General features: G+C 41.5%; 1 protein-coding gene across 3 annotated transcripts in view; it reads left to right on the top strand.

Annotated features, from left to right (window-relative positions):
- The window catches only part of ITPR2 (inositol 1,4,5-trisphosphate receptor type 2), a 358,661-nt gene extending 347,819 nt beyond the window's left edge, over positions 1 to 10,842 (top strand). For 2 of the 3 annotated variants that reach the window (XM_038389064.2, XM_038389070.2), the window contains exons 56-57: positions 5,869 to 6,030; positions 6,615 to 10,842. In XM_038389064.2, coding sequence (XP_038244992.1) covers positions 5,869 to 6,030; positions 6,615 to 6,701 — 249 coding nt within the window. In that variant the 3' untranslated portion in view covers positions 6,702 to 10,842. Of the gene's footprint in view, positions 1 to 3,835; positions 4,244 to 5,868; positions 6,031 to 6,614 lie in introns of those variants that run through there. The other variant, XM_043516179.1, reaches the window with a different exon arrangement.
- The last annotated feature ends 5,081 nt before the right edge of the window (positions 10,843 to 15,923 follow it).

Raw genomic sequence — 15,923 nt, forward strand, 5'->3', positions numbered from 1 at the left:
AGCAGTCATATCTCCCTTCAGGCTTTTTTTTTTTTTTGGTTAGGCTAAACAAGCCGAGCTCTTTGACTCTCCTCTCATAAGACAGGTTTTCCATTTCTCTGATCATCCTAGTAGCCCTTCTCTGTAACTGTTCCATTTTGAATTCATCCTTCTTAAACATGGGAGACCAGAATTACACACACAATTCCAATGAGTAAATGCATCCGATGAAGTGAGCTGTAGCTCACGAAAGCTTATGCTCTAATAAATTTGTTAGTCTCTAAGGTGCCACAAGTACTCCTTTTCTTTTTGCGAATACAGACTAACACGGCTGCTACTCTGAATTCCAATGAGGTCTCACCAGTGCCTTGTATAACGGTAACAACACTTATCTCCAGTAGAGACAGAGAAGTTCAAAGGTCAGTCAAGTCTTTGTCTGAGGCTCTCAAAAACACTTTATTTCACAGTAGCTCTAGGAAGTAAATAAATAACCCTTTGTAAAATGGATTGATACACGATGATACATGACTTGTCCAGGATGCTGAAACAAGTAGCATAGAACCTTAGAGCCAATTTCCCAGTGTAATGCTCTAACCACTACACTGTGGGCATAACCCAAGGGTGTAGGTTATGCCCACAAACCTGCCACAACCACTTTCACTCTCTAGCTAGATGGGTGGGGAGGGTCTCAACTTTTTATTTTAACTTGGGATCATGGTCTGGGAAAAGCTAAGAGCCATGCCACCTGCTTTCCATGCACATCAGTGCAATAAAAGGGATATCACATGTAACTGGCATGACGCTTCAAGCTTGTGGTTAAGGCAAATCAGAAAACACCCATTAAACTGGCTTCATTTTTCTAGTTTCCCCCTGTCCTATACATTGGCCTATTTTCTCACTGTTCTCTAGTTTTTAAAAAACTCAGCCCAGTCTTTCCTGCTGGTTGCTGGTGATCTCTCTCTCTCTCTCTCTCCTCTATCTCACTACACCAGAGATCTCTCCCTCCAGTTTTTCAGGAGGCATGGACTTAGCTCAGCGGGAGAGCTCAGCTGAAGCCAGTTGGCTGCACAGAGGGATGGCTTAGCAAAGACTTTGCCCAGAGTTTCTATGCTTTGTTAAATCCCTGCAGTCTTTTCTCCTATTGAAGTAAAAAAAACAAAAACAAAAAACAAAAAAAAACAACAAAGTTTTCCCCACATGAGGACCAAGGCCCCAACTCTATTTCCACCAAATAAGCCACAGGAGGGAGAAATGTATAGAAAGCTTCATGAGGACAGCTGTGCAGAGCTTCTGAATACACTTCCTCTAAGGGAAAGGGCTGGAGGTATCTCAAGCAAGGCAAGTAGCAATGCCTCCAAACACTACAGAGCCTCATGGGTCTGTGTCAAAATCTGCAGTCCCAGCAAGCAGCGTGCCTCCATCCCATTGAAGGATTCAGCAAGACAGGGCAGCAGTAATGTCTGTTGAAGTGCTGCTGGGAGAGGTGGGGAGAAGAGCTACTGACTCACCATATCAAGTGTCTGTCCTACTTGTGCACAGCCTCTTTGGATAGCACCACCTGCTTTCTTCAGCTGAGCTGAACAACTGATGGAGTGAGGCTGCAGCTACTTTCTACCCCAGCAGCCTTCCTGCCTGGCTGACATTTCCCCCCCCAGGATCCCAGCACCTGGGTGCACACACACGCATGCACACACACACACTTACATGGACCCTGCTCCCCTAGGGCACATAAGCTTTTCATTGTCTGTACAGGTCCATGATTGGATCTCCTAGGCCCGAGCACAATGCAAGTGGCAAAACACTGGCAGAAACCTGGCTTGAATTCAGCCCTGTTTAGAAACCCTGTTTAAATTCTTAAGTTGTCCCTCTGTTGTCCAGCCAGATACAGATGGTTCAGACTTTCCAGCCATATCGTTTACTCTCTCTGAGTTTGCCTACACTGGACTTTATCTCAAGTTAATTTGTTGCCAATGATAAACTGAGCCCTAAGCTAAAGCACAAACATTTGTAGCCTGGAACAAATGTTTGCAGTGTTTCCCCACTAGCTGTTACAGACATGTTAACTGGCAGTCTGTTAAATTGAAGTCTATGTAGATATGGCCTATAGAGCTTGTCCATACGAAGGAAAGAGGTATTAAACTAAGTGATAGCTAAAGCATGATAGATACTAGTTTTAAAGTCCTAGGATGAAATCTTGTCCCCACTCAAGTCTATTAGATTTCACTCCTAGTGTAGACAGGGCAAAGTTGTAGTTTTAATATGTGTTAGGTGGTCAAGGTGAACCCTAGGCTGAGCTCCAGAGACATCGATGTCCCAGAGCAAATGTCAGGGAGTAGCATTCAACCTAGCCTTTACAAAAAAAAAAAAAAAAATTAACTCTTTCAAGTTAGCTGGCAAGCAATCAACTGAAGGTAAAAATAACTCTAATGTAGATAAGCAGTCAGTGTGCCAGTCTTCCAGCAATTGCATAGAAATTTCACTATAAACTCTGTCTGCAAAGAAATCTCTGCAGTTTGCATTTTGAAATCTTCTAGAGTTTTGTGATGCATTATTTAGTCTCCATTAGCAAGTGCTGTCAGTAAGGAGCACTATAGCATCACAAAATAAGGCAGCATCCATGCCCTGGACTATCTTTTCACACTCTCTTGTGATAAAACTTTGCAATTCACAGTGCATTGAGAAAGTGGGTTAATATTGACCAGAAGCAAACAATTGAGCAAGGGAATTTAATAACCGTATGTGTTATGCGATTCAGCCTATTCAAAGCATATATTTATAAATGACTGGTGGAACAGAATGTATTTCCTACTGTTCTGATGAATTCCCAATCCACTTAAAGTTTTGTGGTACAAAAATGCACAGTTTGACAGTACTGTGGATGGAGTAATGTTAGCCTCTGTGTGTAGTCAGCAGCCAAAGAGCAATATTCTGCCTGCTCTGTAAATAGAGCTCTGAACTGCCAAATGTGTTCAGTTGTTTGACTCATCACTTCTTCGGCTGCCAGGAAGTGCTATGCAAAAGTCAACAGTTTCACTTCACAGGGTCACTTTTCCATGCAAATGCATCAGCTGGCTCAGGTCTTCTCAAAACAGTCCAAGCTCTTGGTCCTCAACCAACCTTTTGGCTTGACTTTGTCCAAGTCTCCTGCTTTGTAATTAAAACCACAGCCCAGCTGAAATGGGTTTTGTTAAGAGTTTTTCCACAGCTTTACTGGCCAGGGCTGGCCCTCTGTAGAAGCAAAGCTGAGAAGAGGAGGGGCTCGTAGCCCACTTTCACTGATCCTGGGGCTGAAGTGATTTAGAGCTGCTCTAAATGATGCCAGCAGTAAAGGACCCATAGGGACCACTGCCCAATCTTCAGCTAATGCAGAGTGCCATGTATTCCAGCCCCACCTACCTCCCCCCCACACACACAAAAACAAGTCCTCTATTCAGAGGGTGGGGGAGTAAGTTGGCATGGGGGCATAGAACAGGCAGACTGAAATTATACCCTAACATTTCCAGCACCAAAAATTATTTCAAATATATATCATGTTCCTGTGACTATTTCAGTGCTGTATAGGTTAAAAAACATGGGGGGGAAAAAACCAAACCAATAGCCACTTTAAAAAAAAAAAAAGACAAACCAAACAAAGTATTGTGTTCTGGAGAAGCAGAGAATAGGAAGAACAATGGGCATTTCACAATGCTGACATCAGTGCTCAGCAGTACAAGAGCACCAAGTCTGAAATGACTCCCATCCTGCCAATCTTGGTCAAGAAAGTTTACCTTGATGCTCAGCGTTAGCAAAAGGGAGTAGGTACCACAGCTATTTGCTGCCTTCTACGATAATGCAGTATTGTGTTTCGTAATCTCAGATTCTTCAAGCGAGAGACACTAACAGATAAAAATATAACAGTTTTCCAGGAATATTCCAGTCCAAAAGGAAGTAGCTTCAATAGTATTTGCTGCACCACTTTTGAATTTGCATTCTGCAAATATTCTGTCAGATGAGTTTATGAACAGATGTGTTGGCAAAGATAGGCAACAGTCCAGCAGTGCACTTTCACATAAGCTTGACTTTAAGTACAAGGCTGTCCTTTCAGTAAAAGCATATGCTGAAGTTCTTTGAATACTAGAATATTCATTGAAAATTAATGTTAATCTTGTATACACCAGAATCCTGGAACAGAAAATACCATGCAATCTGTGTTCAATTAGAACTCACCAACAAATGGTGAAATAAGATTTTGATTTGAATGATCACCCACAGAAAAGTGAATTGTGCATGCACAATAAATCATCATGAGATCCCCATGTTTACAAATCACGGGACTAGGGAAGGCCACATTTCACAAACATATGTGACTGACAGCTATGTACTACAAAATGTAATGAAGCTGTACAGTCTAACTCCCTTTGCAGTGTGTCATTTTAGTGTTACAGGACCAGGAACAGCGGGACAGAAATTTATTTGAAACCTCAGATTAAGTAGAGAAAAACCCCTGAGGATTTCAAGTTTACTTTTAGATTTTCATGGTGCAACCAAAATAAAAGTAGACTAGCAGAGTCTATGGCTACATTCCCCTTTGCCCACATGTTCTTCAAAGAGCAAAACCTAACAATACAAGGACAGCTCTTGGCTCCAGAGCACCTTGGGTTGGGTTAGGCTCCAGAGTAAGCAATCCTCATCTGTCTGGGGAAATAGATCTAGGTGGGTGGAGAGTCCCTAGGGTATAATGAGAGCCTGGAAGGAACATGCTCTAGAGCACATCTTGTCCTTTAAAAAGGTGCCACATGCATGCCACTACACTTGCGTGCTACCAAAAGGTATGGCTTTGATCTAACCTACTTCTGTGTGGAAGACTGAGCCCCTGTGATGTAACTTGCCACCAGACATGGGAACCATTTTCCCATTTAAGGAACGCTAGATTGTAATCCTGCTCTGAAACTGCAGGACTCCTTGGGCTCCTCTTCCCATTCCCTACACAGGGCAGAATTCTCTCCTCCCCGCCCCCCATATATCCATTATATCCTGCATGCATACTCCAGAACAGTGCAGGCATCCCAAATGAATGCTCAAAAATACCCTTTATGCTACTCCACCCCATCTTCCATATCCCACTCATTACATTTTTTACTCTGTCTAGATCGGTGGTACTCCAACTTTTTCAGTCGCACCCCCCTTATCAGTAACAGAATCTGTCTGCACGCTTCCCCCTCCATTACTGCACAGTCAAGGCTTCCCTCAGCAGAGGAGCTTGGTCTGGGGACAGAATTGGGTTTGGGGGAGAGGCTGCAGCTGGGGACAGAGAAGGAATGAGGGCAAAGCCTGGCTGGGGGCAGAGTAGAGCTGCAGCTGGGTTTGGAACTGGCCTGGCAGCAGAGTGGGAGTGGGGCAGATCCGGGCCTGGAGCTGGAGCAGGACTTGGGGCTGAACGGGGTTAGGGGAGGAGAAGGCAGGGGACAGAGCAGGGCTGAAAGCATGGCCCTGGCCCGGCCCCGCCACATGGCACTCCCGCCACACCCAGCATTCTTCTGTGCCACCCTAAGGGTGAGCACTGGTCTATATTTATACACTGTGAGTATACATAAAGGTTGGATTCCAAAGATAAGGCGGCAATATCTGTTTCTGTCTTGGGATGAAAAATCTGGCCTCACTGAAGTCAATGGGAATTTTGTCAGTGACCTCAGTGCAGCCAGGATTTTGCCCTAGCTGTTTTCATTTTAGACAGAAAACATTTAATAGTGTAAAATATTAAAATATTGTGATTTCCTGTTGTAATGTTTCTTAAACTCTCTTGCTGTGCATCAAACAGTAGAAACCCGAATGATTCTCTTTCTAGAACTTCAGGCTAATAGCATTAGATAAACCCAGATTAACATTTTTTAAAAATATATTCACATGTAGGAGAAGAATTTGGACTGGTTCCCTCGAATGCGAGCCATGTCCCTGGTTAGCAGTGAAGGTGACAATGAGCAAAATGAAATTAGAAACCTGCAAGAAAAGTTGGAGACAACCATGAGTCTTGTAAAACAACTGTCCAGTCAGCTTGCTGAGCTCAAGGAACAGGTAAGTGTTTCTGAGCTGGGTAGAAAACCGACACATGAACACATGCTTAAAGAACTAGATTTTGTCTTGAGTCATGGTCAGGATTTATGTCTTAGAAAGGTTTTATTCCTGACTCAATAAAGCTTAGAGTAGGTGCACAGATAAGGTTCTGGAAAGAGTTTTTATTCCATTAACACAACTAGAGAACAGGTAAGCAAGAAATTGAATTTTGAAACCCTAACAGCCAGGTAGGGGGAATCCTGTTACTAGAGAATGTGACTGCAAAACGTATATATTTATTTTGTCGAGCTTCGTATCGGAAATACCTGCAAATTGTTGAAATTGTTTTAGTTTGACTCTCTGACGTTACAGCCTATACCTGTTCCCCCACCCCCATCATGCACATATAAATCCATTATTTGCATGACAATCTCATACTTCAAAGAAATCCTGTACTCGGTTTTTAATGATGAAGAAAATTGCAGTTATTTTGCTTATATGTACTTGGCAAAAATGTTCTTCTAATGCTGTTTCATTGTAATTGCATGTGCTGCTGCTAAATAATAGTCAAAAACCTCTCATCTTTATCTCCCTTTCCACCTTAGATGACAGAACAAAGGAAAAATAAACAGAGGCTGGGCTTTCTTGGATCAAACACACCCCATGTGAATCATCATATGCCACCACACTGATACAATGGGGAGAAGCCATGACTAGCCTTTCATCAGTATTCCTGCTTGATTACAGAATAAAAAGCTGAAATTAAGAGGAGTGAACAGTGCCTATTGTTGCAAAGTTAAAAACAACCAAGTGCCAAGATGTTAAGTGATTTAGCTCTGGGAACAATTTGTAACGGTTTTTCATGGCTGAAAGGGACCAAAACCTAGAATGCAAGAAATACAAGGGAGTTCTTCTGTATTCATTCTACAGGCTAAACTCTGCTGGGTTTACACTCTCTGCAACTCAATTGGCTTCAATGGGAACTGTATACAATGCAAGTCAGGGCAGTATTTGGCTCTTCTTAAAGTCAATTTAAGATTTCTTCTCAAAGTAATGGAAGACCCAAGATATGGGGGAGGAGCAATAATTTAACACCACAAATGCAACAGCCTCCTTTAGAATCAATAGAAGTTATTTCTTGTTTTATTTACCAGATAGCAATATCTGTTATATTTGCTTGCATTTACTTTTTTATTATTATTATTATTATTACCACCACCAAAAATACAGCAGCAGGAGCAGTTATAACATCACTGCAAGTTAACTTCTGTTAGAGGCAAATCAACTCTATACTCAGACTAAAAAAAAAGTGGCAAAGAGAAACATGAGTGCTTTTAACTGTCATCATGCAATTTCTTATTTATGACATGGAGCACAATAGATTTACAGCTGTGGGAACTTGGAATTAATGCACAGACCACTGACAACATAAAGTGATTTTTCTCCTGGCGTCAGATGTTCTTTATTCATGTAGCTGCAAGTGGAGATTTCACATATTATGATGTTAAATCATGTTTTAAATTCAAGCTCGAAAAAGGATTTAGAACAAAAGGATATTTTAAAATTTGCATTGAGGTGACTTTTTTGGTAAAAAGCTTAAAAATGGACTACCTAGAAGGAATTGTAATGGAGTCATTACCTTCCATAAACACACTGTAGGCCCTATTTGACATAAGTGAATCAGGGCCATATCCTGCTGTCTTTACTCAGTCCTAGTTTCAGTGGGAATGTTGCCTGGATTATAGATCGGTTCCTGCTTGCCCTTCGTGCATGAAACTCCTATTGACGTCAGTAGAAGATGATCTTGTTGGACTGGGCCTTCAAGACAGCACTGTAGTGTCCAGCTGCAAGAGTGCACTTTTCAGCTATATTATTCTAACTGTTTGAAGAGAAAATTATAGGGTTTGTTAAACTCCAAGGGACTTTTAGACTTAGGGGGAGGTTTCAAGGTACAAATGGGAGTTGGGGACTTAAATCCCTTTGAAAAAATCAATAGGAGTTAAGATCTAACTGCCCTTTGTGCCTTTGAAAAGTCTCCCCTTTAATTTTTAAGAGCGGGGTATTTAAAGAGGCATTCATTAGAGCTGCTTGGGAAACCATTTCTCTGCCCCCCCACACACACACACACACACAAAATTTCAGGGGGCAAAAAAAAAAAAAAAAAAGGGAAATTCAGCAAAAATGAATGTTAAAAGACTTAAGGTTTTCAATCACTGAAAAGCCAAAAAAATTCATTTTTAAAGCAGAAATGGATTTTTCCAGAAGGTTTCATTAAAAAGCCTTTTCTTTTTGGTCAAAAATTTTGATCAGTTTTTAACTAGCTCCAGTATTCATTTTAAAAAAAATGAGTAAATGTTACTGTTATAAAAGCAGGTCAGGTGAGAACTGGCAGGACTGGAAGAAAAGATGGGACGTTTCTCTCCTCTAACTAAACACACATGTACCCCACACCCTTATATGGCTTCCAGGAACAGCCATATCTTTCACATGGGATAAAGGGAGATTTTAGGGCCTCACTTACAAAAAGGGAACTCTGTATATGTCTTCAGCACTTTGACACTGTATGGGTCCTGACATGGGCTTAATTCTGAGAGGCACTAACACTTCCAGGATCAAGTTGTGTATTTCCCTATCAGAAATGCACATCCCAACTTGAGTCTAGCCTGCTTCAGTGGCATCTACATGTGTGTTACACACAATGTATACCATTGTATGCCACTCTACATGAGTGAGCAGGATCTACAGGGGTGAAGTTTACCACCTTCAGAAATCCTCAGACTATACATGTAGGAGTTTGAACCTTATGATCTGTCCATAAGGCCATAAACACCTCACCCTAAGGAGAGTGCAATAGAAGCTCCATGAGGGGAGCCGCTTTTCCCCTTCTGAGAGGGCTTTCAACATGGAATAGTATGATTTGGGCTTCACTAATTAAAACTAATGAACCTCTATCCTTATCTTGTACAAGTAACATGCTGGAGACCTACACTGGGGTTTGTTGTCTCCAATATGGCTGTCGTGGTGCAAACAACTAGTGTAGATGTAGTGCACCAGTGTACACCATGTCTTGCTTGAAACCAATATAAGCTGCACCAGGGTCAGTTGTGGTTTACACCACTGGATTGCATTCATATCGAGGCCTGGTCTACACTAGAAAATTAGGTCAGTTTAACTACCACGGTCGGGGATGTGAAAGATCCACATCCTTGGGCAGCATTCTCAAGCCAACCTACGGTAAATCTCCATCTAGACAGCGCTAGTTCGACGGAAGAATTCTTCCATCGACCTAGCTACCACCTCACAGGGAGGTGGATTACCTACACCGACAGGAGAACCTCTCCCGTCAGCATAGGTAATGCCTACATTGAAGCGCTGCAGCAGCGTCGCTGTAGCATTTGAAGTGTAGGCATACAATCTCTTAGGCTATGTCTACACTAGCACTTTTGTTAGTAAAACGTATGTTTCTCAAGGGTGTGGGGAAAAAAAAACAAGAACACCCTCCCAACCAACAGAAGTGCCGGTGGACAGCACTGTGTCAGCAGGAGATGCTTTCCTGCTAACATAGCTACTGCTGCTGATTGGGGGTGGTTTCATTATGTCGACAGGAGAGCTCTCTCCCATCGGCATAGAGCAGCTACACAGGAGGTCGTACAGCTGTGTTGCTGCAAGGTCTGTAGTGTAGACCTGGCCTCAGGGTATCACTTCAGCTACGCTGATGCAGCTACATCAGTGGCTGAAATCAAAATTTAGATAAGGCCAGATTTTTCTCTTCTCACTTTCCCTGATGTAAATAATGAAGACAGTGGAGTTATAGTTGTTAAGACTGGTATAAGTTAGAGAATCCAGCCATATCATTTTTAATTCGTTTTAGATTTGATAAACTGTATAAAGTAGTCAACTCTATTTCAATATCAATTCCCTCTTACGCTCATCAGCAGTAAAAAGTAACATTTATTGGAACTAAAGCATGTTTATGATTGTTATTAGTGGGGGGGGGGGGAAGAGTGGGATAATACTGGAAGTAGCTGGCACTTGTTTACAGTTAGAAAACCAACCAAATGATTGCACAAGAAGGGAGGTTTTTGCTGTATGAGCTGGAAAACTTGAGAACAGACTTATTTGTGCACTAAATTCCTGATTGCAGTTCCAAGCTGCAAGCACTCTCTCTTCCCTCAATCCCCACTAACGTTTCCCTTCCTCACAAGAACTCATCTATTACAGTACAGCTGTTTAGATGAGATCTAAAACTGCAAAAGGAAAAAAAAAAGTTGTAATAGACACCAGCTAATATTTGCCACAGTGCCTTTCTGATGTTTATTGCTTCCGAGACAGACCTCTTTAAATCAATAAGAGTAGAAAATGCTACTTGCACAGATCGTAAATATCTTTCACTTGTGTTTGACATGCTTGCTACTTCTGCTGGAAGGTCACTGCAGGCCTTACTCACATGAGTAAGTCTTATCCAGGCAAGTAGTCCCATTAACTTCAACAGGGGACACTTGCACGACCAATTTCCAGGCCTTTAAGAGTTCAAAAATACAACCACCCCCCATTGATGAATTCATGAAAGAATGTGGTGGGGGAAAAAAAATCACTTTTATACACATTTGTATGTATATCTTTGTTTAATGAAGCCAAGATGTCCTATTTATACAAATTGATTGAAACTATAAATATCTATGAACTATCAATGCCTTAGAGGGAAAAACTAAACTATGTCCATTGCTGCTGACTAACTTTATTAAAAGTTGTCATTTTATACAGGTTCGTTTCTGTATATTCCATTGCAGAGCCGTGTGCAAATGTGTGTTGCTGAATTAAAATCTTCTAAGAGTTGCGGTGTTTGTACTGTAATGGTGTAGTCCAGGAGTCAGCAACCTTTGGCATGTGGCCCATCAGGGTAATCCCTAGTGGGTTACCCTGATATGTCACTTGCTGAAGGTTGCCAATCCCTGGCGTACTCACTCATGCAATAAATATGCTGGAAAAAAAAATGTATTTTTACATACAAGTCAGGGATTGGGTGGCTTCACCCTAATTCCTCAGGGATAAGGCCCAAACCCAGCAAAGCAATTAAATGCATACTTAAGTACATGAGTCTTTCCATTACAGTCAAAGGGCCAGATTTTCAAAAGTATTTAGGTGCCTAAAGTTGCAGATAGGTTAAGCATTCAATGGGAGTTAGATGCCTGCTTAGGTGGTTTTGAAAATGCCAATAGTCACCTGTCAGCATCTTTAGGCACCTAAGAACATTTGCAAATCCAGCCCAATGTGACTACTCTATGTGCTTAAATCAAAGCACATCTTAAAAGCCTCTGCTGGCTCAAGACTCAGATCCCCACATCACACACACAACTTTTCCCTATGATGTTAGCATACATTGGCACTTTTGTTGGGAATCTCAATAGAGGCCAGAGACTGAATGGACCATGAAACTGACCTTCATTCCTAGCAGTGGTTCCCAAACTTGTTCCACTGCTTGTGCAGGGAAAGTCCCTGGTGGGCTGGGGTGGTTTGTTTACCTGCCGCATCCACAGGTTCGGCCGATCGCAGCTCCCAGTGGCCGCGGTTCGCTGCTCCAGGCCAATGGGAGCTGCTGGAAGTGGCACAGGACGAGGGACGTACTGGCCACCACTTCCAGCAGCTCCCATTGGCCTGGAGCAGCGAACCGCGGCCACTGGGAGCCGCGATCGGCCGAACCTGCAGACGCGGCAGGTAAACAAACCAGCCTGGCCCGCCAGGGGCTTTCATTGCACAAGCAGCGGAACAAGTTTGGGAACTACTGCTCTAGAGCATAAAGGCACATTAGCTCAGCAGAAGGGAAAAGCTTTCACTGCCCTGTCTGCTATACTTGTCCTGTGGATAAAGGGCTTAACTATTCAAGAACTTGAGCACCATCAAAACACTTATTGCGGTCAATAGGAATTGAAAATGCTCAGCACCTCAGAGGATCAGACATATAAAGGACATCACAGTCTGACACCTTTCATAAGCATTGAAAAACAATTGACATTTTTAGAAGATATATTGCACTTCCAAACTGAACTTCCTAGTTATGCATAGGAAGATTCATTGCAGACATCTCTTCTTCTCGCCCAAGACTAATGTTGTAGAGATTCATCCCTCATATAATCAATGCACATGAGGTGGTTTAAAGGTCCCTTCAGAGTAATTATCTGTGGAAGTAATCTAATGTGATCTACCAAAAAGACCCACACCCCATAGAGATTCTTCAGTTTGAGATGTTTTATGTTCGAAGAAACATATTGAAAAATAGTAGGTTGTTCCTCCCTTTCAAAGAAAGGCCAGAAAAAACAGCCAAACCTCTGTGAGCTGGAGGAACTGGTATAAATGGAAGCTGTTGTCAAGAGTTAAGAGATGATATATTGGAGCATGTTGAGGAAAACACCAATTTTGCTTCAGACTTAGTTTTAGAAAGTCACTCTCAGAAAAGCGAGACAACGTGGATGAATCCAGTTTAAATTTAACAAACTGGATGGCTTCTGTATAATTTTAAAAATATTCTGTAGAATGTTTAAGCACGTGTAGAACTCTGTTAGTCTAAAGGATGATTTAAAAATTCTATAGAAAGGATATACTGTTTTATGGGGCTTTTTCATAAATTATGTCGTAAGAGTAACTGTTGGCCTAGAAGATTAACCTTAAATTGGGACAAAATTAAAAAAAAAAAAAAAAGATTAATTTTAGGTTAAGCCCACACAGGCACCAATAGGTACTCAAGGTTTCTGGGGGAAAAATAATTAGGCAGATGATATATGTTTAGGAGATTAATTTTAGGTTTCTATTTCTGATAAATGTTGATCCTAAAAAGATCTCCATTTTGTTCACTATCCACAACTGTGGGCAGATTAGTTCCTCAACTTCAGCCACACTAACTTCTTCAGTGCGTTTGCCCAGGTGTGGTTTAAGGAAGAGTTAGGCTCCTTGTCTTCTACAGTTATTGTTGCTGTGTTACTGGAATATCATCTTTGGAACAGCCTGTCTGTCCTCCACAGACTGCAACCAATTTTATTTTTAAGTAAAGAAAACAGATTTTTAGGTCTACTGACCTTTTCTTTGTCCCAGAATGCCTATAAGAACCACTGACCATATGATTCCGATTTCATATAATCATAGACTGAGCATTCTGTATACTTCCTTCATGAAATTTATTGAAATAGGTATGAGCAACTAAATACATTCAAGCTCAAGGAATTTTAAATTAGAAGCATGCTGTTAACACTTCACATTCGCCTATTCTATCTGTACACTGTACTTTTCTGTCTTTTAGCAGAAAGTTGAAATTTGTCTTGTACCTTGTCTTTATAAACTTGCAATTTCAAAGTTGCTACAAACAGCCAACTATTACCTTTCTCTTTACACAGAAGAATACTCTATCACCTCCCTCTTTTAAGACTGGGAAAGCAACCACTCAGAACATATAGAACACAACATTGAGATTATTTGTCCAGGATTTCTCAGTCAAGAATATTAGCATTAAGATAGAACACTCATGATCATGTCCTTATAAGAACAGCCATACTGGGTCAGACTAATGGCCCAGTATCCTGTCTTCCAGCAGTGGCCAGTGACAGATGCCTCAGAGGTAATGAGCAGAACAGGACAATTTTTGAGTGATCTGTCCTGTCAACCAGTCCCAGCTTCAGTTTAGGGACACCCAGAGCATGGAGTTGCATTTCTGACCACTTGGCTATTGGCCATTGATGGACCCGATTCTTTTTTGAACCCAGTTATACTTTTGGCCTTCACAAATCCCTTGGCACAGGTGATTGTGCATTGTGTAAAGAAGTACTTCCTTATGTTTTAAAACTTGCTGCCTGTTCATTTCAGTCATGTCACCCCTGGTTCTTGTTATGCGAAGGGGTAAAGGATACTTCCTTATTCAACATTCATGATTTTACAGACCTCTCATATGCCCCATAGACATCTTTTCTAAGCTGAGCAATCCCAGTCTTTTTAATTTCTCCTCATATGGAAGCTGGTTCATACTCCTAGTAATTTTTATTGCCCTTCTCAGTGCTTTTGCCAATTCTAATATCTTTTTGGAGATGGGGTGACCAGAACTGCACGCCATATTCAAGGTATGGGCATAACATGGATTTATATAGTGGCATTATGATATTTTCGGTCTTATCTATCCCTCTCCTAATGGTTCCTAATATTCTTTTAGCTTTTTTAACTGCTGCTGCACATTGAGCTATCCATGAGAACATCAAGGTCTCTTTGAGTGGCAGCAGCTAATTAGGTTTTCCAATGTGCCTTACTTTGGGCAACAAAATGGCAGATGAAATTCAATCACCCAGTTTTGCAAGATCCCTTTGTAAGTCTTCAGAATCAGCTTTGGACTTAACTATCTTGAATAATTTTGTTAGTCTGCAAATTTTGCTACCTCGCTGTTTACCCCTTTTCCAGATCATTTAAGAACATGTTGAACAGCAGTGGTTCCAGTACAAATCCTTGGGTGACCCTACTATTTACCTCTCCCCACTCTGAAAACTGAGCACTTATTCCTACCCTTTGTTTCCTTTTCACCATTTACTGACTATGAGAGGACCTTCCCTCTTATCCCATGACTGTTTACTTTGCTTAAGAGCCTTCGGTGGTGGAGCCTTGTCGGGCTTTGTTAAAATCCATGTACGCTATATTAACTGGCTCACCCTTATCCACTTGCTTGTTGACACTGTCAAAGAATTCTAGCAACAGGTCTGTGGAAGGCAAGATGCTAATATCAGGCATAGTATTTCTTTCCCCTTCCTTTACCTCAGCTTATCTCTCTGCTGTTATACAGACCAGAGTAGTGTCTTTTGAGGACATATACAATACAGATTTAAAAGTCCGGTAGGAGAGCAAACAGTCTCTAAAGGAAAATGTTTACTAAATCTATACATGAATACATAACTGTACTTACAACCCTTGAAACAACTGTCTGTTAGAATTATTGTCAATTTTCACAGCACTTTTGGGGATACTTCCTCCTGCCAGGTTTTGTACTTGTTATCATCACTAGTTCAAATGCAAAAATATAATTATGTGCATGTACATAGATTCCTCCTGGCAAGAGCCCCAAAGGACTGTTTTACCCTTTTCAGGCTCTGTAGAGGTATCCAAGCTTTCTGTAAGGCATGCAGGTTCCTTAAAGTGTGGGAAACAAGTTATAGTCCCCCAGCTTCCTTCAAACATCCCCCGAGTCCTTGCAATGATAGTCTGCAATTTGCAAAGCCCGCAGCAAAATCTAGTCTGCTGCATTTGAAAGAGGAATCCTGCACTCTAAATTCAAGAAAGGAGTACAGTCTAGGACCACAGTCCTTACAACAAACCCTTCTAGTCCTTGTGCTGTGCCATACCCGATTCTTTAAGTCTGATTCCTCCTCTTTATCAACTCCGCCCTCTCCCCTTGGTTCCATTCTCAAAAGAGAAACTCTGAGTGTGTCCTAATAGGCATATAGTCACTTAAGTGGCTTCAAACAGCTAAAGAGCACATCTAGTGCCTTCCACATCCAATTTCTGTATTCCAGCCCATCCTGCAACCACCCTACCCAGCTCCAACAAGTCCCCAAAAACAAAAGGCAAAAATTATGTATCCTCCTCCACTGTTTTTCCACTTATTGACACCACTAAATGTGCAATGCAAGCATGTGGGTTGCACTTTCACCATAAAAATCCCTCTATTTACAATTATAAATCATTTGCCATTTAATACAATATATAACAAGCAGGAATTTCTTAAGCGCTACATGCAGCACGTTATAGCACATTACAAGCAATTTTCAGACTTGGCTTGATTTTTAAATCTCATTAAGATCTGTTAAGCAAATTTTGAAGAAACTCAAACTGGGAAGAGAAGCAGATCGACAAACCTAGGCCTTGATCCTGCAATTGGATCTGGGAAGGTA

Source organism: Dermochelys coriacea, chromosome 1 (genome assembly GCF_009764565.3).
Source record: "Dermochelys coriacea isolate rDerCor1 chromosome 1, rDerCor1.pri.v4, whole genome shotgun sequence".
In the NCBI taxonomy this organism is placed as follows: domain Eukaryota; kingdom Metazoa; phylum Chordata; order Testudines; family Dermochelyidae; genus Dermochelys; species Dermochelys coriacea.